This window comes from Dendropsophus ebraccatus, chromosome 10 (genome assembly GCF_027789765.1).
Source record: "Dendropsophus ebraccatus isolate aDenEbr1 chromosome 10, aDenEbr1.pat, whole genome shotgun sequence".
Lineage (NCBI taxonomy): Eukaryota > Metazoa > Chordata > Amphibia > Anura > Hylidae > Dendropsophus > Dendropsophus ebraccatus.
The window spans coordinates 17,612,066-17,637,422 of NC_091463.1; the positions used below are offsets into that span (position 1 = coordinate 17,612,066).

General features: G+C 46.4%; 1 protein-coding gene across 1 annotated transcript; it reads right to left on the reverse strand.

Annotated features, from left to right (window-relative positions):
* Positions 1-113: 113 nt before the first annotated feature.
* Positions 114-23,382, reverse strand: LOC138766302 (lysine-specific demethylase 5C-like). Its single transcript, XM_069943800.1, has 28 exons — positions 23,087-23,382; positions 22,087-22,408; positions 15,493-15,570; positions 14,038-14,160; positions 13,560-13,730; positions 13,337-13,474; positions 13,043-13,108; positions 12,673-12,796; positions 11,950-12,125; positions 11,299-11,457; positions 11,068-11,187; positions 10,372-10,530; positions 10,076-10,257; positions 9,651-9,813; positions 9,445-9,564; positions 7,973-8,349; positions 7,599-7,723; positions 7,356-7,506; positions 7,104-7,200; positions 6,663-7,018; positions 6,439-6,577; positions 5,219-5,398; positions 4,503-4,643; positions 3,802-4,323; positions 2,422-2,476; positions 2,137-2,339; positions 1,634-1,847; positions 114-875 (listed from the first exon to the last, which is right to left on the reverse strand). Exons 2-28 carry the CDS (start codon positions 22,228-22,230, stop codon positions 844-846), a joined length of 4,515 nt encoding a protein of 1,504 aa, XP_069799901.1. The 5' UTR covers positions 22,231-22,408; positions 23,087-23,382; the 3' UTR covers positions 114-843.
* Positions 23,383-25,357: the final 1,975 nt, after the last annotated feature.

The window sequence follows — 25,357 nt, forward strand, 5'->3', positions numbered from 1 at the left end:
TAGATTAAATCCTACTGGCCTGACCCAAAGTCACAGAGGCCCGCAGTCCTGCTCCACAACACTGAGGTATAAAACAGCAGCATTTACCTGGTAAAGCCAACAGAGAGACAGCATCCAAAAACCTCTACCTTTATTTCTACATGTCAGAAAAGATAACTCTCCAGAATGGAGTCTTCAGGGAATTTTTTTTTTCCATTTTTACATTTTCTAGAAATTCTTTTTTTTTTCCATTTTTTTAAACAAAGTGTTCTCAACAAAGTGAACATGTTTTACAGGGATGGGAAGTGCAGAGCGCCCCCTGGATCCTGAACTACTGGGTGAAACAGGAGGGAAGCCGGGCAGTTAGTGAAACTATAAACCACAAGGAGAAGGGAATAAATAAAAAGGTGTGCCCCCGCCCAACCACTGTTATAGCTTCCTTACTGACAGAGAAGTCCCTCGTCCCTATGCGCACCAGACACTGGTATTGGTCAGGTGCACATGCTTGTCAGGGCGGGCCCTCACCCTGCAGGATCTATGGCAAAAACTTGCATCTTGTCTCCAAACTGGAGTTATTTGCTTGACATCAGCAAGAGGAGGAAGAGACGTTCTCGGGATCCTAGAGTCTTGTATGCAGAGTTTTGCAGTCTGTCATGAGGAAGTAGCACCAGTATCCACTAGGTGTCCCCAGAAAGAAGTCTCCCCTCCTTTTCCAGGAGACGAGTGTGTGTAGAACAGAGAATGCTGTGTAAGAGGTAGAGGGGTTTCCAGGTCTCGACACCCCCTACAGCTGCTTCTAACCATCCTTCAGCGAGGTAAGACTCATGTCTGGTGGGGAGTGTTACTGTCCCAATTCATATAGTGTCAGGTCATCATGCTGAATGTCACAAGCGCTGCTAAGCAAAAAGAAAGGAGAATTAGTGTCACATGCCTGAGAGTCTGGTCTATTTCACTGCCAGATTGATCACTTGGGTATGCAAAGCATGAAAGGGCTCTACAGCCATCACTGTAGAACCCTGCAGCCAATATACATTGTGATTTACTTCATATAAGTTCTCTGCTTGCAGTCAGTGACATTGTCTACATCCTGCAAGCAGTACAAGGCTACACTCCACTTCTATAGGGATTCCACCACAGGATCCATATAAATAAAACAAAGCTTCATGCAGTATTTTGTCCTACTAGGATCCTGCAAATGTGAACTGAAATTAAGCTTATGCAGAATCAGAATCATGGCTGCTTTCTTCCACAAACAGCATCACCCCTGTCCTCAGAATGTGTGTGGTATTACAACTCTGCTCCATTCACTTCAAAAGGAACCAAGCCGCGATACCGGGCACAAAGTGAGGATAAAAGCTGTTTTCCAGGATAACCCCTTTAAGACAGAAGCTTCAATACTTATAAAACAAAAGGGGAACAGGACTCGAGTCATTATGGTGGTCCCCTTCAGCTTCTCACCATCCTACCAGTCTCGACCGATCAAGTTCTACTTAATGAAAGATCTGGCATGGCAGGATATGAAGCCAGGGAGCATAAAATAGGGGCAATGGCAGTCAGCATGAAAACAGGAGTCTTCTCTGTAGTATCAACCATCTTGGATTACTGCGCTAAGGAACAATGGAACAAGTCTCCCACAATCCTTTACTCACCTCACCATTCTGATTACTTTCAGCACCAATTTTCCTCGGACTCTCCTTCTCGGCCGTCACGTCCTGAGATCGGTCACTGCGGCTTCTCTTTGGTCCCAGCTCTTCTTTCTGGAGTGTAGAGGGCAGGAGACCACCCTCTACCCTCTCACTCCTCCGCTTTTTCTTCTTTTCCTGGTCTTTTCCTTTCAGTCGACTGCTTCTTCGTTCGCATCGTTCTATCTGTTAGGGAACAGGCACATTGATATCCATTTCTGGATAGTGGAATCCTTTAAAGCAAGCGGCAGTCACTAACACAGAACTAGCTAAGGCGATATAGACAAACACACGAGAGCCGATCAGTAAGAGATCATGAAGTCACTAGTAATAGGCCAAGGTCACACCCTTAGACTCCATGGGCCAGCCATAAGTATATTATGATATATACCTATATAACCTTTGGCCTACATGAATGGGACCTAACCAACCTAGATGCCAATATTATCCAATTTCACATAAAGACCCACGTTACCTCTATCAGGGTCCTTAGCCGCTCCACCGGCGGTGTCTGTGATGCTTGTATTAGCCTCCAAATACTAACTTCTTCTTCAAGTGTCACTTCAAGTAGGTCCCCTTCCAACATGAGGTCCTCCAGCAGAGCTCGAGACCCAATAGAAATATCTAGAACTGGCGTCCTGTCAATACGAGGGAGCAGAGCTGCCATTGCATCTAGATCTGGAAGGAGGAGGCATAGGCAATTATTACGGCACATCCACCACTGCCGTGTCACCACAGAGGATACATGAGGTTCAGTTACCTGGCATTGCACATGTGCCGTTCTCTGAATGACCATCTCCATTCTCATGGGGGACCTGTGTGGAAACAGTAAGATGTAATTTTATCAGCGGTATACACACATGGGTACATGTCAGGGTCACTAGATTCTGGCCCAGTTTGTGCAGTGGCGTTCTCGTCCAGACAACGATAAATCTACAGGGAAGCAGTCTGCATTCTCACAGGAAGCCATTTATACTCCATGGGCTACTTGGCTCCAGCTGACTGATCACAGGACATTTTAATGTTAGACAAAAGAATGAGTTTGCATGGCTTAAAGCTGAAGTAAGAGGCTAAAAGATGCCTATGGTGATGACTTACATCCCCAAGAACAAAAGTATCAGGCAGGTGAAATCCAAACAGATACTGCTTTCTGACTGACTGTTGGGGAGAGCCGAGGGGTTTGGCCAACTAGTGTCTAATGTGTACGGCAAACAAAAATAAAATAAAAATATATAGCTACCTTCTTTCAAAAAAGCACCACCCCTGTCCTTGGCTTCTGTGTGGTATTACAACTCCATCTGTCAATGGAACAGAACTTCAAAACCCCACAGTCTAAGGACAGGAGAGGTGCTGTTCTTAATGACAGTAAGGGAAGTTATGTGGAAGGCATAAAGGGAGACAGCGCTCTGTACTGGATGGGCAAGATATCCCATTCTTAGGAGGAGAATATCCCACAAGATTTATTCTGCCAATTAATGAAGACTTACAGCCATCCTGCAACAATGGATTGTTAGGGTGCGTTTACACAGATTTATCTGACAGATTTTTGAAGCCAAACCCAGGAACAGAGTATAAACAGAGAACAGGTCATAAAGGAAAAAGAGTGAGATTTCTCCTCTTTTCAAATCAATTCCTGGCTTTGGCTTCAAAAATCTGTCAGATAAACCTGTCTGTGTAAATGCACCATTACACACTGCCCTGTATATGCCTAACAGAGAAATCTCCCCATCCTCCACACTGAACCGTATGACAGGGCAGCATGAACACCATAGTGACATCGAAAAACAAATGGTGTAACAGAGCAGAGGTGGTACTAAAGTGCTGCAGTGGCCGGAGTCAGATTGGTGCCACATTGGAACATGTCTTGGTTTATGAGCTACACATGACAGGCTCCCAAAAGATTTCAGCGCCCGAAGCCTGGCGCGCGCGCTCACAGGAGAGTCCGGTGCCCATAGAGAATGAATGGGGAGTCTGATGCTCCGTCAGTCTCTATGGGCATCTGACTCTCCTGTGAGCGTGTGCGACGGGCTTCGGGCGCTGAAATCTCAGTCACCCCACCGGCTCAGGAAGAGGGACCCGGTCGGGGGGGTGGGGGGGGGGGTGACAGGTCCTCTTTAAGAATGCCCATAATACTACTTACAGGATTCTGTTCATTGCGAGTCGTCTCCCTCAGTGCCTGTGGGTCCTTATAATTTTGTACCCGCTGTCTTTTCTCCGCCAGGGTTGTAGCAGCATTAGATATTTCTGGTGTTGCCAGTACCCTACGAGCTCGATCCTGCCAGCTCATTGCTCTTTCTGTCAAACATTGTAGTGCTTCTCCTTCCGGTAAGCGCACTGACAACTTCTGAAGAGCAACCAACAGAGAAAGTATAGTCTGAAGCCGAGGCCGCCGCGAGCGCACACAGAGTGGGCACAAAAATCGACTGTCCCATTCCCACCAAGCCAGAGATGGAGAAGTGTGCGCCCCACGATGAGCAGACAGCCTGGGGCCGGGCACACACAGCCCATGAAACATGTCCTGGCAAAGCTCACAGCGCAGCATTAGCTCTCCTGGAGGCTCTCCGCACACACAGACACAACCTCTCTCCAGGGAGGAATTCATAGTCCGTAGTCTGAGGATGCCAGCTTTTTCCTTCTGCTCCCCTTCTTTAAAGGCCAGGACCTGAAAGGATGGACAAGAGTTAGTACAAAACACTATCAAAGGTTTTGGGAGATCAGGCAGAGGCTCACCCCATCCCCCTCCCCCAATTAAGTCTCATGAACCCCGGCAGAGCCAAGCACTCATGGGTAATAAGGAGTATTGGCAGACATATTGATTGTGTATGGCGAAGCTTTACTCACAATGCATCCAGGATCCCGCAGATCTTGTGCAGATAACCCCAGGCTTTCTATATCAGACTGATACAAGCCAAGTTCTCTCTCTTTCCTCCACTGGGACCTTTTGCCGGTACCAGACAAAACATCTGCACTCGGGCACAGCACCTGCAAGAGACAAAAAAGTTACCTTTCCACATACTGGGCCACAGTAAGAGCTCCACAGATTATGGAAAAAGAGCAGACACCAAGAATAACCTTATAAAATATCCTTATAAATCATCAATATCAATCAGCTGTTTGAACGGGAGAGTGGAACCCCAACAATTACTGATGTCTTATCTTGAGGATAGGCCATCAATTCTACTTCAGATGAGAGTTTACATATACAAGACTACCAATTTTTCATTATAACTAGAGATGAGAGAACCTGGAGCACGCTCGACTCCATCCGAACCCAAGCGTTCGGCATTTGATTAGCGGTGGCTGCTGAAGTTGGATAAAGCCCTAAGGCTATGTGGAAATCATGGATATAGTCATTGGCTGTATCCATGTTTTCCAGGCAACCTTAGAACTTTATCAAAGTTCAGCAGCCCCCGCTAATCAAATACCGAACATTCAAGTTCAGATGGACTCGAACCCGAACTCTGTTCGCTCATCTCTAATTATAACCCCTAACGCTTAACTGGATAACTTAGCTAGACCTGAGTTTAGGCCAATTTCCCTGTTCTTGGTGTAATCACCTCTAGAAGGGTATAACACGAGTTCTTCTTCAGGAAAGTCTTAGTTGCCTTGTCCCTCCAGGAATGAGCCGCAGCCACTTGCACTTCCAGCTGATGCAGTTCATCCATCTTCACGGGAAGGTCACGACCCACAGCGACCAGACCCTCCAGGTCATCCAGACAAGGGTAGTGATCTCCACTCTATAAAAAAAACACAAAGATGTCAGCAGGGCACAGTCATTCCACAGCTGGTCGGACACCAGCACTAATCCAATTCTCCGGTATTACAGTTTATAGTGATTTTCAGGAAAGGCCATGCAGTGAATAAGCTTATTACTGGCTCAGTGTACGGCAGCTTACCGACTGTGATCAGGACTTGTTCTGAGGGAATTACAGCTCATTGACTATTGCTAAAATGGCTGTGTGGCTCGCGGGAAAGGGGGGGGGGGGTGGTCATCTCTAATTTATTGTAGGAATCACATAAGGCCGTGATAAGTTTTCACAGACAAGTTCAGCAAGAGCAGCTCATAGAACTGCCACTACTACTGCTGAAATGTGATATAAACACAGCAGCAAGATATTGTGCACAGACAGTCATTCCCAAAGTGGCTAGATAACTTAAAACATATACTTCCAAAATGTATGCCATGTGACCTTCACCTCCAGTGCGGATTCCATGTTGAGCTGTTGTGTAGTGGAGGAAACTATACAACACAGAGTGTGTTCAGTGTACAAGTCATCTTAAAAGGGTACTTGACCAAAAAGCCCTTTCAAATCAACCAGCACCAGAGAGTGGAAGAGTTGTAATTTACTTCTATTAAAAAAAATGTTCCAGGTCTACTTATCAGCTGCTGTATGTCCTGCAGGAAGCGGTGGATTCTTTCCATTCTGACAGTGCTCTCTGCTCCCACTTCTAACCATGTCAGGAACTGTCCAGAGCAGTAGAAGATCCCCACAGAAATACTCTCCAAACTGGAAAGAATACACCACTTCCTGCAGGACATACAGCAGCTCATAAGTACTGGAAGAGTGGAGATTTTTTAACGAAGTAAAATTACAAATCTGTCACCAGTTAATCTGAAAAAATAATAAAAATTTGGTGAACTACCAGTTTAAAAAAAATACACTGCACAGAACTGTGTCCACACTGGAGCTGAAGACTGTGTGAAACAACTTTAAGAGGTGCACCTTAAACTTTCACGGGACTAACTTATAAAATGTTGATCCAAATGTTGTCTGACCTGAATCTCATCCACGTCGGCACTCCAGGCTCGGGCCTTGCACAGGGCCTCTTTCAGGCTTAGTGTATTAGGAAGTTGTACTGGAATGTTCTCGGCTTCCTTTATGATCGCCTCCAGGGTAGCAGGAGGATGCTTCTGCCTAAAACATTAGCAAACCTATATGAAATAAAGGGCTGATAAGACTTACCACTAGAATAGGTCACCCAATATAAAGTAAAAGTCACCTTGCTTCTAAGCACATCTGAGCCTTTTCTTCCCAGCGGAGAGCGATGGAGATCAGTTCCTTCAGCTCACTACGAGCCTTTTCCACTGCAGGGCTCTCCGCCACTTCACCAGCTTCTTGTAACAAAATACGCATCTCTTGGAGTGTTCCTGAACGCCCCGCAACTAGTGCAGCTTGTACCCGCGATAACCACTGCCCTTGACGCAAATGTCTTGCCAGCTGTACAGCTTCAGGTAACTGAACGCCGAGAGCACCACAGCGCTCTAATATTTCCCGCATCTGAGGTGCGCTGTCTGGGAGAGACTGTAAGCAATTCTTTGCCTCTTTCTGTAAGACTTCAGCCTGTTCCAGTAGTTCCTGAGGAGATGTAACACGCGTTACGTCCTGCACGACGCTCAAGTAACACTGCGTGAAGCAGGGTAGAGGAGAACTGTATATTTACCTGTAGTGACGACAGCTGATCCAGCGCACATGGAAGAGCTTGGATACGTTGTATAAGCTTATGCAAACTGTCCAGAGACATTACTGTAGAGTTGCTCCTGAAAATCATAAACAATGCAAGAGTTTCACTAGTAGACAAGAAAAAAAACATTCTGATCTTGTCTTCTAATGTAGAAACCCATGATAGACCCTGCTGCCTCCCTGATGACACGTTTACTTGATTCATTGACAAACGTAATTTATGAAAACCTACCCTGAAGGTTTGGGATCAGCGAGAACTTTCTGAGCCTCGCTAATGCAAGCTTCGGCCTCTTTGATGGTGCCCTTGAGTTCCTGGAGCATGTCATTCTCGGCAAACCTCTTGTCCGACGCTTCTTTTGCGAGTACTTGTAGTTGTTCCAGCTCTGTGAAAACAAATGAAAAATGGAGGCAAGTTAAGACAATGAAGACAGCTGCAGGTGGAAAGTCAGAGTGGTAATAGCACATCAAATCTCACCTATCTTAGCCCCATTCTGCAGCTCCAAGGCTCGACGTACTTTGTTTGCCCAGGTGTCAAAGGATTCTGCCCGAATTTTTAACTTGTATAACATGGCTGGCAGCTCATCAAGTGTATAGCGGTACCTATAATGTGTGATCATTTAATACAGAACACATTACTGCTGTGTCCCATTAGGATCCAGACTATTTGACTGCACAAAATTCTCTAAACCTGGGATGGGGAACCTTCGGCCCTTAAGCTGTTGTAAAACTACAGTTCCCTTAGTGTCTGAACAGCTGAACCTAACGCTTTGGTTGTCCAGGCATGATGGGAATTGTAGTTTTAGCTGGAGGGCAGAAGGTTCCTCTCCGGTCTAAATGTTCCAGCCTTACCTGAGATACTGGCGAGCTGGTGGGCACTGACACAAGTCGTCAATGTGATACAGGCACACAAGGCCTTGGGGACAGTTATAGCATGCCAATGCAGATAGAAAGCAGGTAGTCTTGCACTTCTGACATTGCCTTTCATCATCAGGGAGCAACTCAAAAGCCTCCCGCTCTGCCTCTGTAATCCCTCGTTCCATCAGTGACTTGCGTAGCCTCCGCTCTTCCTGCACCAGAATAAGCATCTCCTTGTGCACTGCAGCAGCTAAACTAAGGTCTAGTCTCTCGGGACACGCTGCCATCTTGCAAATCAGCTCTTCGTGCGAGAAGACACAATATCGTCGGAGCCTTCGATAGTGCTCAATACATTTTCGGCCAGCTGGGAGCTAAAAGTTAAGACAAACGCTTTGTAAGACTAAATTGGAAAAAACCTGGATAGAACTTATAAATTGTAAATTGCCAAGACACTGTTTTACAATGGCCTACACTGGCCTTTTAAGGAGTACTCCCATCCCATAGCATATGGGATAAGCTAAATACTAGGGGTCCAACCATTAGGACCTCCACTGATCCCAAGAACAGACGCAATGAATAAAGACCTCAGCACACCTGCGTCTGCCTATTTTTAACAATTGAACACTTAGCTGCCATAGAGAATAAATAAGAGTGTAGCACACCAGTTATTGCAGGGACTATTGGGTCAGGGTTCTTGTGGTTAGACCCCCAGCGATCAGCTGGCTATCCCCTAACCCATGTATAGGAGATAAGCCAAGATGGGAATATACCTATAAGCTACAGACACCTTTACATTTACTATTCAATAATTTCAGTCTGGCCAAATGTCCATAGCCTTTACAGTTTTATTACTGGGCTGAACATAAGCTATAAGCATAATGCTCTGATCTTCACCTTTTACCATGTTAAAAGCGACTCTGTGGCCACTGAACCCCCCCCCCCAATCTACTTATACCTTGTTGTAGCTTAGGAGAAGTCCTTTCTGGTGGTATTATGTAAAGCAGGTTAGGCTTTCATGAGGCAGAAAATCCATTTATAGTAGCAGGGCTGCCGTGTCTAAGAGGCAGGCCGAGAGCGTTCGTGCCCTAGTGTAGCGCCGCCTTTGTGGTGTTGCTGGTAGTCTCCCCCTGCCCAACTTTACAGGGTTCCATGTGAATGTGCATGCAGCATTTTTTTGAGCTCCGGCGCCGCTGTAGTGACATGGCCGGGTCCACGCCGCCTCTGTGGAGTCTCCTCTGCCAGTCTTCCACGCCCTGTTTAGTGACGCTCTCGGACGAGCCACAGATTGGATTTTCTGCCTCATAAAAGCCTAACCTGCTTTACAAAACATACCACCAGAAAGGACTTCGCCTAAGCTACAACAAGGTATAAGTAGTTTGGGGGGAGGGGGTTCACAGTGGCTACAGAGTCACTTTAATGCTTTGTACTGCAGGTTTAGCCTGGAGACATTGTGATGAGGTACTCACCCAGTCAGCAGTGCAGAAATTCACCGCCTCAGCAAAGTTGTACCCCTGGTTGAAACCACTGTGATAAGCTCTAGGAAACGTAATTACAAACTCCCCGGCACATTGGTTTGTCCGCACAACCTAAAAGGAGAGCAACAAGTTAGTATGACTAGAAAGGTAACAGAATAAAAGGTCAGACTTATAAAGGAAGATGTAAGATAACTAACCGGCACCCCATGAGCCATTAGGGTGTTGGGGTTCATCAGTGTGACCAGCTGGTGGAGGAGATCGGGCTGACTTTCAAAGAGTTCTGGAGTCAACTTCTTCATAACCTCTTCAAGTTGTTCAGCAGCAGAGGATGGCACCCCATACCAGGTCTTAGGTTCTCCCCTGGAAAAAAAACAGGATGGCAGAGGTTTAATCCAACAAAAGAATACAGTTCACGTAGGGAAAGTGGCAGTCAGGAACGCATGCTGCTGCTCTATGGGACAGATGGAGATAGCCAAGTACAGCGCATTGATAGACTGTATGGAGCAGCAACATGCATGTCTGAGCCCTGCTCCACTAGATTCCCCTTATTACTACAAGATCAGACAAATAACTTCCAGTATGTATCAATGGAAGGCTTTGCTATGGCGGGAACATGCCTTACCAGTGAAGGTAGTTGATAGAATAGCTCCAGTGATCCTCAATATGCCAACAGAAGGCAGAGAAAACCATGCCCACATACAGCCAGGGCACCTTCATCCCAGAGATGTCAGCATTGATGTGACACAGAACAGACTGCTCCAGCACCGGCATGACATTCAAGTTCCAGCCACTTGTAGCATATGTCTAAAAGGAAGAAGGAGAGAGAGAGGGGGGGGGGGGGGGGGGGGAGGGAGTTTGAAAAGAACAAACCATACAGATCGGTAGAACTGATGTAAAAGGGATAAATGAAGCAATCACCTCCTCCTCCGGAGTCAACTCTGTTTTGCCATCAAGCATTGGGAAACCACTGCCAAACTCTTTGGAGTGGATGTCTGCCCCATACTGTACAGTCACATCCTCTTCTATACTGTTCACCAGGCGCCAGAACTCCTTCTCCACCAGCTCTGTGGGAACCATCTGCCGACCAAAAAGAAGCACATTTACACAACTGGCATCAGAAAGAATTGAGCAAGTCTGATAAGTCTTGAGGACCACAGCCCAATATTTAGTCTACACGTAAATAACAGTGTGATCAAACACTGCGCTACCACCCTAAGGTAAAGGTATAACATGGGTGTCAAGCTTACACCTCTCCAGCTGTTGCAAAACCATAAGTAACACAACAAGCATCCAGAACGCCTGGACAGCCGAAGACAAACATTGGCTGTTCAGGCACAAAGGGAACTGTGGTTTTGCAACAGCCAGAGGGCCACAGTTTGACACTCCTGACCTAGAGCGTAGTCTGCACTGACAATTAGACAATGTGCACAGACAGAAAGTAATATTTTATGCAACCTGTTATCATTCTTGTAAATCAATGTTTCCAGGTCATGTGTGAACAGTGCCAGTGTAAGCTTCAGGGTAAACATCTATTTGTGAAAGCAGTAACTTCCTGAAACAAATCGGTGTTCAACATTAGGTCTGTGTGAGTGTAAAACCAAAGGGAAAACTTACGTGAACAGGCATGTTGAAGTAATCCGCCTTGAATGTGTCTGCCATTTCACCAAAGCTCTGTAATGTATACTCTCGAGTTGCCTGTTCAAACCCAAAAGCTTCAGGGGGTCTTCTACATTCCTAGAGAAAAAGTAAGAAGAAAAAAAAGAATAAATAAAAAAGAAAATCACATGTCTAAAGTAATGGTAGGTTGGGAGGAGTACTGAGAAGAGGCTTCCCCGCTTTACTTACTGCAATGACACACTTGGGACAGTGCCAGATGCCTTTCGGAGGTTCTGGTAGTGGAGGCAGTAAACAGAATGTATGATAGTTGTCATCACACCCATCACATAGTAGTAACTTTTCATCATCATCTCCACGGGAACAAATTCGACAGACATAGGTATCCACCTGTATTGGAAGTGAAAGGACGCAACGTAAGGACAGTAAGTGGCCAAAGTGACTGTTTGGTGGTCCTGGCGGCCGTCCCTTCAGCAAACTGGCGCTGCTGCTAAAGGAATAACGTACAGAGACCCTCTGATATGACGTAGGTTATGTTCACTTCCACCAGGGCTCTATTTAGTGCCATGGAATGGTGCTGGACAATGTGTCCAATAATGGGCGCTGGATGATTCTGATGGAAACTCTAGTGATCTCTTTGACTTCAATAAAGTGTTTCCATCCGGTGTCCATTCATTTTACAGAATTTGAACGGACAAAAAAAATAAATAAAATAAAAATAAATTGCTCACATACTTCAAAACAAAAGGAACTCTGACACCAGGTAGAAATGTGAACCTGACCTTACATTAATCCTTGGAGGACCACCCTTTGCTATATACTCTTGTTAGGGCATATGTATGTCATAAAGAGTCGTCTTTAAAAACAGCCAAATGAACTTACGAACTGGGTACTGCTATTATTCCTTCGAAGCCTCATAGTCATCTTGGTGCATGGTTCAGGGCTGAGGGACCGCTCCCGCTTTATATATGGATGGTGTTCGCCAGGCTCTGCTTTTATATCTACAGTCACCTCCTCCTTCACCACCAGCGTTGGCGGGCATTCCGGAATATCACTATCTGTAAGAGAAATGGCACTCAGTGGCAAATATTACAGATACAAAAATAAGAAATAAAAAAAAAAAAAAAAAACACACAACAAAAGTTGTAGTTTTGTTGTAAGGGTATACAGCCAGGATAGGGAACCTTCTGTCCTCCAGCTGTTACAGAACTACTTATCCCATCATACTTGACAGGTAAAGCTTTAGCTGACCAGGTATGATGGGAAAGGCACATCAATCGTGGTCTGGACACTCAAACCCCGATTGATCAAACCTTTTGATCAGGTAAATAGGGGTAAATATGACCAGGCTGCAATGCGTTCAACTCCCAGCTGTCTCGGTCACATGACAGAGCTGGGAGGGGAACAGATTTCTTTTACACTTTAAAACCCCAACTAATGCTTTTGAGGACTTCAAAATCAATGTCCAATCCTAAAGACTCTCTGGCCACCATCTGAGCAGACATAGGGCACCATAGCACCATGGGGGATGTCATGACTTTAGCTGATCAGGACTGCAGGAGAATTGCTCAACAAGTCTGTCTAGGACGACCCCATCTTGCTTACCTTTTTTCCGAAGATTTTTATCTTTTGCCATTAATCCAAGTCCCATCATTTTGGGGCCAGCACCATAAATCTGAAGCTTTTTCAGCTCTGGGTTCTTTTCAATATCTTCTTCAGTGGGCTCTGGCTGGAGAAAGAAATAGGAGAAACAAAAAACGTGAAGATACATTACAAAGAGGAGAATGGTGAGGAAGAGCGGAAAGAGGAGAGTGAATGGGCACCCAATGACTAAATCTACACACGTGAGAGGGTAACAGCACAAGGTTAGGTGAGACGTCTTACAATAGACAGGACACAAGCAGAGAGTTACACATGCAGTCTTATACACTATATAAGAAGGTCACACATAATGGAAACACACAAGACCATATACCCAGGGTGGTGATGGTTCTGGGGGCCGAGAGGAACTTTGAGAGGCAGGATCTGAGCTGTCAGGATCCTGCATGAAATGACAAGGGGAGAAGAGAATAATATACATGAGACTGGAGAGCCTATGGAGGACAGGCTCTCTGAAACCTTCCTCACAGCCTCCTAAACACACCATCCTGATAAAGGACACCTACTGCAATACACAGAGCCATCTGCCGATTAAATGAAGACATGAGGTATGAGAATATGGCATGAGTGAAAGAACGGTTCAGAGTATGGAGAAGACTGTGGTTCTCACCTCCTGAGTCAGACGTTTGGCTCGTCGTCCGTAGCTGGTGATTTTGGAAGGTTGGACAGACTGCCGCAGTGGTATACTATGAGGTTTGTATTCCTTATCTTTCTCTTCACTGTCGTAACGTGGTCGCTCACCGCAATCCTGTATTTAAAATACTCCAAATGTAAAGGGAGAAAAGCCTCATACCTCGGTGCAGGATCAGTGTTTGAAACACTGAGAATCTTACCACCAAATTTGCTCCTGACTGGTACATATGAAATGGGTAAATAATGCGCTCGTAATGGGATCTCAACAGGGAGCCGAGGTTTTTTCCTGAGGGATACCCCATGCGTTGTGCCACTCGAGCCCATCGCCGTTCTCTGCAAATTGGTTCGTAGCCGCCCTCCTCCTGTACGATCTGCATCGATGAGATGTACAGACATGAGATTTTACACCATAAAGGATATTCGCATAGCAGGTCTAGGCATAATGTAAACAGAGTGTAACCTGAGCGTACTCAAGTCCGATTGTTTGGCATTTGAATACTGGTGGAGGAAGCTGGATGCAGCCCTAGGGAGCCTGAAAAACATGGATATAGTTGTAGACCATAGGCTGTATCGATGTTTTCCCGGACTCCCTAGGGCTGCATCCAGCTTCTTCAGCCACCAGTATCGGACCTGAGCATTTTCCAGTTGCGCTCATCTCTAGTAAACATAACAGGTCACCTTGTTGAGGCTATACAAGTCCAGGATTCTTCGCTCTACATTGGGAATTTTCAGCGATGATCCCTGGATCTCCCAGAACTTGGCAATTTGGTCCAAGTAATTTAGCTTGACTCTGGTTTCCGCCTGAAAATTAATTAATAAGAGACAAGTTTAATATAATGTGCAGTTATAAAGGAACAATGCTTTTATTTATTATGTCCTCATGAAACTGAGTCACCACACTTCCTTGTACGGCTTACCCACAAACAGACTCAATACAAGTGTGGAAGGAATACTGCAAGCTTTGTAGTCACTGTCTATGCTCCAATAACAGCCCGATCAATAATCTGCTAGACTGACTGATGGTGAGTTTACACAGGCAGATTTATCTGACAGATTTTGGAAGCCAAAACCAGGAATGGATTTGAAAAAAGGAGAAATCTCAGTCTTTCCTTTATGACCCGTTCCCTGTTAATGTTCTGTTCCTGCATTTGGCTTCAAAAATCTGTCAGATAAATCTGCCTGTGTAAACGCACCATGATGCTCTATCACTAAGGGTATTAAACGGCTCAATGATAGTTAGCCCTAATCTGCCCTAAACTATATACATTACCTTCCTACACTCTGATCACTTATCAAAACCACCACTGTAGCTTCAGAGCGGGTCTCTGAACTGACAGGCCGCTCAACCAACTACTGGACAGCACTGCTGTGGCCTGTGATTGGCTGAGCAGCCTGTCCATTCAGAGACCCCCTCTGAATCTACAGCGGCGGTTCCAGGAAGCAAGCAGAACACCTGGAGCATGAAAAGGTAATGTATACAGTCTACACAATGGACAGCAGTTGGCCATGCATCGCTATTACATGTAGTGATACGGTCATCGACAGACAATTATAGGTGAGGACCAAAAGAGGCCATAGTGGTCTCTATTGCTCTAGTGAGTGAGAATCGACTTAAGTGCACTCTGTGTAATAGGGCCCTAACTGCACATCTTTTAAATAAAAGCCAAGCCATATAAAAGGTTATAGCATCAACTTGCAAGCTGCACAGATTTGTAATATGGCACCCAGAGCACATTCAGTGAACTTAACGTCCCTTTGTATATGGCAGAAAACTTCTTGATGTACACTGACCTGATTGGCGTGCAATCCATTTTACTAGCCATGGATATGACCACGCCAGTACTGTGCACAAGCCCCACTCTGATCCAATAAGGTCATTGTCATCCAGTGGCAAAGTGGACTGCACACTGATCAGGTCAGCGTACATCATGACAGGTACACTTTCAAAAGTCTTTTGATTGCTCTTTACACAACTCTATCACGCAGCCATTACCGTCACTTACCCAGGGAGAAGAGTTGGCAAAGCGATCAGCAGACACGGGCCCATGGTCTCTGCAAATGCTCATTCGCCTGATGATCGGCCTGTGTAACAAGGCCTTTACTTAAACAATCCCTTTAAACCTTCCGACTCACCTCTAATTCATTTAGTCTCTGAATACGTGGAGTGAAATGGAAGTTATCAACTTCAACAGCAAATGGCGGCTGCCAGTCCTGGAGAGTAAAGGAATATGGTAAAGTTATTGGTTACAGGTTACAAGTATATGAAAGGCAAGTGGTAACTGCACAGCACATCAACAAGTTTACATTACAGGGTACTAGCTTTCTACTAGTGAGCCACTCTGCCCCCTAGTGTAGAAATATTGGACTGCGCCTGACAAAGTACAACACAGCAGATGGTAACTGCGGTGCTGCAGCCACCCATTACTATTCCCAAAAGGAAAAAGCAGACAATAGTGGGACGTCTGACAACACGGACACTCCTTCACACTGTAATTAGAGGGTGCGGAGCCGGAGAGAAGACTTCAGGGTCCTTTTACATGTCAAGATAAATTGCTTAGGCGCTCGTGTAGCGAACAAGTGGTTTTCCTTTAAGCAACAGGCGTCTAGACAAGACGAAAAATCGCAACGAAAAGTTGTTAATCAGATGGTAGTCATGTAAGTATGAATGCAATTGCGTTCACATATACACCATGAATGATTGCAATTCTGTTCATATCTATATACTGTGAACGATGAGGGCTTACACTGAAAGACTTCAGAACGATTATCGATTTTGAGGTCAGCTCATAAGATGCGATCAACGACATACGAGCAAATTTTCGTTCGTTTTTGCACGATAATCAGCCCGTGTTAAGGGCCCTGTAGGATAGAATCAGAAGATTCCATCAGTTATGAGAGGATCCAGGCACAATCTAATGGCTATGGTGTTTAAGCCAGACAGATGGAGGAAGAACATGGTGGTGATTGGCTGGATCTACACTCCATATACTGACGCCACAGGCCCCTCCACCTGGTAGATCACTCACTTCCATAAAGAACTTTAGTTTTAAATCTGCCATCAGACACTTGCAATACATTTCTGCCCTTGTACTAAGTGTTATCCAGGTGTAAAAAAACATGTCCTGGATAACAGTAACAGCCCCACTCTGGTCTTCAGTTTGGCGTTTGCAGCTCTGTTCCAATGAAGTAATACCACACACAACCTGAGGACAGGGGTGGCGCTGTTTTGGCAAGAAAGTAGTTGCACTTTTTTCAAATCCTGGATAATCCCTTAAGTCTGCAAATTCAGGTCCTGTGTACAACATATGGGTCTCTTTGGTGATCTCTGATCACCTTGAGCATAACCCATTTATCATCCACCCGCTGTATAAGGTGTAGAAGTTACCTCCATTGGTGTCTGACTGCTAGGGTCACCACAACTGTGGTGGGAAAGGTTTTTTTGTTTTTAAATGGAGTGGCGACTGCTCCATACACCTACACGGGAATTACAGAAACAGAGCAGTGTATTACAATGGGAGAGTCCAGTTTTCTCCTCCTATAAGCACTGAAGGTCCTTCACCCTTTCTTATAACATTGTCAGCGCAGACTGCGGCCCAACCAATTTGAGCAACAGGCAGAAGCGCCTGACATCCTGTGTGGGACAGAGGTCGCAGTTCTGGTGCTTTAGCCCGGAGCTGAAGGGACTTTCACAATATTCGTCTACACCCTGAAAAATCCCGAGAGCAGCGTGGAGGGTAGTCAGAGGCAGTGACCATATCCAGCACGCCATCATTCTGCATGGAGACTGAGGGGAATCTGCTGCAGCCGTATAACCACCATGTGTGCACACAGTCTTAGGGGACAGTCACATGTCCTGTGATGGTCCGTGTGTGGATAATGTGCTACAGAACAGTCACAGACCTCCTGGCAACATGTATCATGATACCAGGAGCTCCGGAATGGTCAGTACAGTAGTGCAAACATTTACACACCGCTGCGCTGCTGTAGCGATACAGCCATCTTCTGCTCACCGGACAGAAGACGGATATACAGGTTGACCCATTGTGTGAGCAAGGTCTGCTTTATGATGTACTTATTACTTGTTTTACATCAGACTGTAAGCGGGGGAAGTAGACTGACCTGCTGAACACTCAGGTGACTCTTGTAAGATACTGCCATCCTGTTCAGCCAAGTCACAGATTTGCATTAGGAAAAGCCACGGTGTCCTACGGCACCGGAAAGGACGGTAACATTAAGCAGGACATTGCAAAAAAAAAAAAAAAAAAAGAATCTGGGTGGAAAATGATGCACTGTGTGGATTTTCGCACCAGTGACTTAAAAGGGGAAGTTTAAAGCCCCGAAGGATACAGTTCAGATTCAGTGGAAACTGCTAAGAAACTTCTCTGCATTTCCAAAGCACGTCAAAGTGCCCTGAAGGTTACGTTCATGAAGGGATTAGGTTAAGGCCCTATTCCACTGAGCGATTATCGTCTGTATTCGGCCATGCCGGCTGATCGTTGCAGGCGCTTGTTTTTCAACATGTTATAGCAGCTGATATAGCAGCGATCTGCTGCCGTCGCTCCGTTGAATAGGAGCATCGGCAGCAGACGCTGCTGTATCCTATGGGCTGCCCGGACGATCAGCGATCACCCGGGAAACCCCCCCCCCCCCCAAAGCTCCCCGCCGCCTCTCCCGCACTCACCCGCGATGAAGAGCAGCGGCAGCGAGCGGGGAATGAGGAGCAAACGAGCGCTGAGAGCGCTTGTTTGCTCCTCTAGACGGCCCGTGGAATAGGGCCTTTAGTTAGGTTTATGCTGCTTTTTAAAGGGAAACTGACAGCAGGAATAAGTGTATATCACATAAGCATCTATACAGAGGCGGGTCGGAGACGTCGTTAGCTCCCACCCTGCTCTCTTGCTGCTGCATCTTCAGGCCACTTCCCACCTTTCCAGAATGATTGACAGCTGCCTCATCTTCAGCTGTGCAGGATTACTATGTGAAACAGTGGTCAATCATTCTGGGGGCAAGGCGGCAGCCTGAAGATACAGATGTCCAACCCACCTCGTTCCACCTGAAATAGAGAACTTTTTTTTTTTCCCACAAGATGCCATATTACACAGCACTGCTAAAAGTATGCATACGATGCTTGCGTGAGATATATATGTACATACGTACAAACACATCCGTACTGTCCCTTGCCAGTGTAACAATAAATTGTAGATATATGTTCATATCATTAAGTATTCAGTAGTTTACAGGATTATATATAAAACATAACCTGTTATCCTTGCCATGACATTCTCCCAGCAGCCTTACCATCACAGCACATCTCAAACTGTTACCCTACAGCTGATAACCACAACTCCCATCATGCCTGGACAGCCGAAGCTTCAGCATGATGGGAACTGTAGTTTTGCAACAGCTGGAGGGCCGTGACGCCCCTGCATTACATTGCTGATGTGGCGTATTTTTAGCATCAGGGCATCTCCTACTCCCTAACAAGGTGCAACATGTCACTTATTCCAGCATACATACAATGCACGTGAAGAACTTTTCACCTTAAAAGGGTTATCCAGCGCTACAAAAACATGGCCACTTTCCCCCTCTCGTCTCCAGATTGAGGTTTCAAACTCAGTACCATTGAAGTAAATGGAGCTTAATTGCAAACCACACCTGAACTGGAGACAAGAGAGGGGGAATGTGGCCATGTTTTTGTAGCACTGGATAACCCCTTTAAAAACTCATATTGTGAATTAGAGAGTGTATATTCCCACCAAAAGCAGTGGGTAGATATAACACAGGTCAGCCTTATAATACTGGGAGGCACTTATGCATTTAGTCTTATTCATACAACACCGCAGGTTCTGCCCAAGCTACAATGTTAAGACTGGTTCGATGTGGTGCAAGCCAGCTATGGTGTACACATACAACCGCCACAATACACACATCCCCTCAAACTAGCCAAAGTGCCCCCTATATACCTGATCATTTTATAGCAACTATAAAGAGTTGGGGGGGGGGGTTAGGGTCAGGCAATGTATCTACTTTGTCCATGTAAGGGTAAATTTACTGCCGGTTGGATGCTTTCTATTAAGCAGCAAACGAATGGTCCCCGTATATACAGGGGAGGGCGACCACACAGCCACTGAGGGGACGCAAGTCACTTTCAGCTCATGTCCCCTTAAATCGATAGCAAGTCCAGGATTGCACAACGCTTCATCGACGTCACCCAGGGCAGTGATTCAGTGTAGGCCCCAGTCAGTGTTTGCTGCAGTAAAGCAGATCTTCAAATTTCACTGCTTACGTGAGAAAGGATGATCCAGATAATGGACAGTCATGGTGTCTGCCTCCCAACAGAGGCGTGTCTGCACCATACATGAGAGCGTCCCCCGGTGTACAGATAACCTTGTGCTACTCCACACCTGCACTATGGACGATCATCAGGGAACACAATCAGCTCTTTAGGGCCCCCTCCAGGCCCATCCCCCTCAACATATTACACGGCTGCTCCGTCCAAGACAACTAGTTTTACTACTTCAAATCTTGCGTCTTAAGAGCCGACAAGTATATAAGTGGCAAAAAAAAAAAAAAAAGTGAGTGAATAGAGCAAGATTTGGCTTGTGTCCTCAGGCTGGATGAGGGCCACGGACGGTGCTGCCATGTTGCCCGGGGCAGCCCCCCCTCCTGCAGCTCTGCTGACAAAGCCGCTCACTTAGAAGCCATGTCATACAATATGAGGTGTGTATAGTGGTGACAAGGAGGGGGGAGGGGAGCTGGACTGTAGCGTGTAGTCATCTCATGGAGTTGTCTGCTCTTCTAGGGTTAGAGGATAATAAAAGGAGAGCGGCCTAGGGTGTCTGTCTGCAACTGCAAGCCTCGTGTGAAAGACAGAATTTACGTAGACAGAGGCCATATAACAGGCGTGGGCGGCCATTACACCAATATAGCAGAGGAAGCCGCTGAACAACTGTTATTAAGTATAATAAAGGCCTAGATCTTTTAGCCAATTTTGGGAAAGCTGGGTGACCCAATTATGACTCTCAACAATGCCTATTGTCCTCCTACACATGAAAATATCTGCTACCAGCACTACCACCACTTCAGAGCTGCCCAGATGGCAAAGATGGCTGCCACTATTAACTGAGTTACTTAGCTTGGCCATTTCTTGAGAAGCAGATCTACCTACTTAGGCTGGATTTACATGTTGTAACAGTAAGGTGGTAATATTTTACCACTGCCTCAAAGCAAAGCGCTGCACCCCCCACGTACCATCCGACTACAAGCGCTGCCCTGGTGTACTTGCCACAGAACTGCGATGAGGCATATTGTGTGAACCAAGCCTGATTTAGTAATGTGATGGTGGTGGGAGGCAGAACACATGTATGACTGGTGGGAAATCTGAGAAAACTGGGCAGCAACCCTATGGGAGCTGTAATGGCTGCCATATTGGTCATCACTAGAGATAAGCGAACCTGGAGCATGCTCAAGTCCATCCGAACCCGAACGTTCGGCATTTGATTAGCGGTGGCTGCTGAAGTTGGATAAAGCCCTAAGGCTATGTGGAAATCATGAATATAGTCATTGGCTGTATCCATGTTTTCCAGACAACCTTAGAGCTTTATCCAAGTTCTGCAGCCCCGCCGCATCACTCACTTTCGCTCTGAAACTAAAGGGGTATTCCCATCTGGACATCTATGGCCCCTTAACGTATGCCGTAAATGTTTGACATATGCAGGTGCCAGATATGGATCAAGACCCCCCCTCCCTCCTCCTACAGTCTGCTCTTGTCCACCAGAGATATGAAGCCAAATACAGGCAAACATGGCACTTTATGTAACTAGCACAGCTGGCTAGCCGTTACAGAAACTCACATTCATGTCAATGGGTGTTATGCAAACTGTGTACAACTGGTGGCTTGGCCGTTTCTGCCTTCCTGACCACAATCGGCAGAAGTGGGGGTGCACCACGTCCAAAAAGTCTGGGTTCCATGTCCAGTTGCTTTCAGTCCCCTGACCAGAAGTGGATGAAAGCAGGCTGTAGGGGGCTGGGAAAGGTGGGGCCTCGATCCGGAGGTAGGACCAGCACCTATCAGATATTTATGGCATATCCTGGAATTCAGTTAGCTCCAACGATGACAAGGAGGGGGCCAAGGGTCCTTAATCTCAGGATAGGTGTGGATTCCAAGGAGGAGACCCAACTCTCTCAGATACACATGTCCTGATAAAGGAACAGCCTTAGAGATGAGCGAACCTGGAGCATGCTCGAGTCCATCCGAACCCCAACGATCGGCATGTGATTAGCGGTGGCTGCTGAAGTTGGATAAAGCCCTAAGGCTACGTGGAAATCATGGATATAGTCATTGGCTGTATCCATGTTTTCCCAGACAACCTTAGAGCTTTATCCAAATTCAACAGCCCCAGCTAATCAAATACCGAACGTTGGGGTTCGGAAGGACTCGAACCCGATTCGCTCATCTCTAAACAGCCCTTTACGATCACAAAAAAAGGGGGTCAAGAGTCTTCAGTTACAGGATAGGTGTGGATCCCAGAGATGAGACCCAGACACAAATATCCTGATAGGAATACCCCTTTAAGGGCCTACACATACATGCAGTAGAATAAAGTTACAAAACAAACTAAATAAGCATAAACCACTCAGGGCTCTGAAGAAAATGTAACCTTTAAGATAAGGGGAACGTAGTAAGTCTGAAAAGTCGGGGAACGTAGCCAGGTGTTAGCAGATACTCACCACGGGCGGACGGATTTTGCATATTCCAGACTTCTCAGCAATAGGCCTGATGCGGGCGATGTAACCCAACGGGTCGGCAAACTCTTCCCAAGTCGGCTCAAACACAGGACACTCCGGAGGAGGGATGAAATCTTCAGACTCCATGTCTGATGGCCACGAGTGTAAATCCAAGAAGGGTGGGTGTGGGGGAGGGTGTCGGTGTGTATCACTGCATTATCCTTACACAGATACTCGTCGTCTGATCCTAATACATTAATGGAGGATGAGTCACGACGGTTCCTGTACGGTGGCCTCTGGATGGCGACGGTTTCCTGAGATCTGCCTGTATAATGGAGAGAAGACAGGGGTGAGAATAGGGCGAGAACAGACAACACTTCCTGTCTCAGTATGGCCGCCGTGTGCTATTCATATACAGAGCCATAGAGGTAACAATACACAAGGTGCCATGGCAGCAGAGTACAATTGTAAGAAAACTACACGCGTTTTGGTCCGTATTCTTTATCCATAATCATTGTGCAAGACTACAATTCCCATCAGGTCACGATCGGAGTTGTAGTTTTGCACGTGTTGGAAAGGTAAAAGGTTTAGTCTATATAAAGAAATGTTACTTATATGCCTGAAAAAAAAAAAAAAAAAATATATATATATATATTTTCCAGAATTTGGTACAAAACGCGTCGACAAAATTCCAAGATGAAATTTTCATTGATCGCAAAACGTTAGCGGATTATCGATACGGTCACCACGAGGGTGTGATTACCACCGGCCGTTGTCGTAGACGTTGGTCAGGATCCTGCTGGCGGTCACGGAAGTTTCCAGCCCCCCCCATACCCCCCCACTCCCTCCCTCCTTGGTCACTGGTAACATAGAGATATAAGACAATATGGCAGAGAAGGGTCCCAGGCGTCCCCAAACATGGCCCCCCATCCCCTCACACCTCCTCCTGCCTCCACACACCGGCCCAGCCTGCCCACAAGGACTCTCAAGAACAGCTCTCCACCTTGTTATTGTTGTTTTCCTCTTTCAGAGTCGGTTCTCCCCCTCAGTCTCCGCAGCAGCCATCTTGAAATCGTATCACCGGTGTCCTTGCGCGCCCCCTCCGGTGACCCCACCCTTTACCGGGCTCTACACGGGAAGAGAAAAGCGTCAGGTGCCACAGGAGAGCAGAAGCCGTCTAACATGACGCCTGTAAGGACCCTCAATGGCAGGAAGGAGGTCGGGAAGGAGCTCCTATGACGCGCACGTCAATAAGTCCCCCTTAGCGGAAGGATATATAAACAAACTGCAACTAGGCCGGGAAGGGAGCCGGACTTGATATTCCCGTCCAGTCGCACGTTTAAAGGTCCCAGCTGCGCATGCGTTGCCACACAGGAAGCGGGTTGGTGAAGGGAGGGGAAATACCTGCTGGGTGACGTCAGTGGAACCCGGAAGTGTGAGAATGCACGCTGGAAAACAAGGTTTAAAGGGACAGGAGCGTGAAGTTGACTGTGCTGTAGAACTGCCCCAGCCACTTCACTGGGCTGCAATTAGAAGAAGGTTGTTTAGGTTATTTAGGTCAATTGTTCCTTTAAATAAAAAACTTGACAGTCTTGTACTATAAGAATAATGTGAGAAGGATAAAGGCGTGTCCTATAAAGGGGTTAACCAGGATTACAACAACAGCTCCACCCCTGTTCTCATGTTGTGTGTGGTATTACAAATCTGCTCAATTCACTGCAATAGAACTGATCTGCAATACCACACCCAAACTGAGGACAAGGGTGGCGCTGTTTGTGGAAGAAATCCTGTATAACAGCTTTAAATGGGAGTCTGGTGGTGACAGGGGTCAGGGGTGATGGAAAATCACTGACTGCCTCTTTGTTCTGGGAGAGATAAGCCACAGTCTTGTGTATGAGGAGGACGGGAGAGTAATGGATGATCGTTTCGCCATCATTTCGCCTTAACATATTCCCTTTAAAGGCCCCTCCCCAGTTTAGTAAGTGATAGTATATTGCTAAGGTATGTCATCACTTTATCACTGTGGGGTCTGTATTTGAAGACGCCCACCCACTGATTTTGGGAGTCAGGCCGGGGCTACACAATGACTTTGGCCACTACAGGGGTTGTGCAACCAAGGATTGCGGCATTGTAGGGAAAGTATGACATTACAGCTAATGTAAGTGAACGACTTCATAGGAAGGATAGTCATGAAGGCAGCTGAGAACAGGAACCTGAGTCATGGTGGTCACTGCTCCTCCTGATGCAATGGTTAATACATCTCTTGGCATTTTTGTACAGGTAAAAGAATCTATTGATCCAGGACGGTGCGGCAGGAGAATCCACCGACGTCACAGTGATGGCTCCCGTTCATACCGGCCAGTGTCATAACTATGGATCATCTGCAACGTTTGACAGTGACTCATACACAAATGTAATAAGGGAACCTGTCCGTGATTCATGCTGCCCAAATCCGATTCCTTGTATGAGACACATATGACCTGTGCAAAGGTCGGGGGAGGCTGAGCTGCTACTGTCTCCTCTATCTATTGGTGTCACCTTGGGCAGTAATTATGTACAGATCATTTTCCAGTAGCCTCCTCCTTATCATCACATAAAAACCAGTTTTAAAGGGGACATGTCCCCCCGGCTGCCAGGGTGAAACCCGCCCGAACCCCTCGGTGGAGCCCCCTATACTTATCCCCCTAAGTCCCGGTCCCCATCCTGTCGCCAAGAAATCCCTGTCGGAAGCCGTGTGCGCGCTCACCAGAGATGAGTCCGACGCTCATAGGACATTCTTTTTTTTCTAGCTGTTAAGAAACTACAACTCCCAGCATGCAGAGCTCTGTGCTGGGCATCATAACTAGTAATCAAACAGGTTTTTATATTATAGCAGGAAAGCACATGACCTGAGTTGATGGACACTGATCGGGTATATGATAGATCTGTCAGTAACAGAATAGTGACAGGTATTATAATGTTCAGCACTTGCCTACAGGTCTTACCGAGCTCCTCAGAGACATCACACGGGAAACAGATGTCTTTTTCAGTTCTGAATTCTCTGCTACGTGCCCAGACACATGCTTCACTCCAATGCTGGTCCCCGAACTGCAAGAACATATCAATTGCAATTGTCAGACCCAGATTTTTCTAATTTTTTTGTACCATTTAGGCTACATTCACACATCTGTAGTGCAGCCCGTGACCGCGGACCGCACTACAAATGTGCATCTGTAGTGCTCCGTGCTTCACAGAGCACTAAATTCACGCTTCATTAGCGTAGCGATCCGTGCCG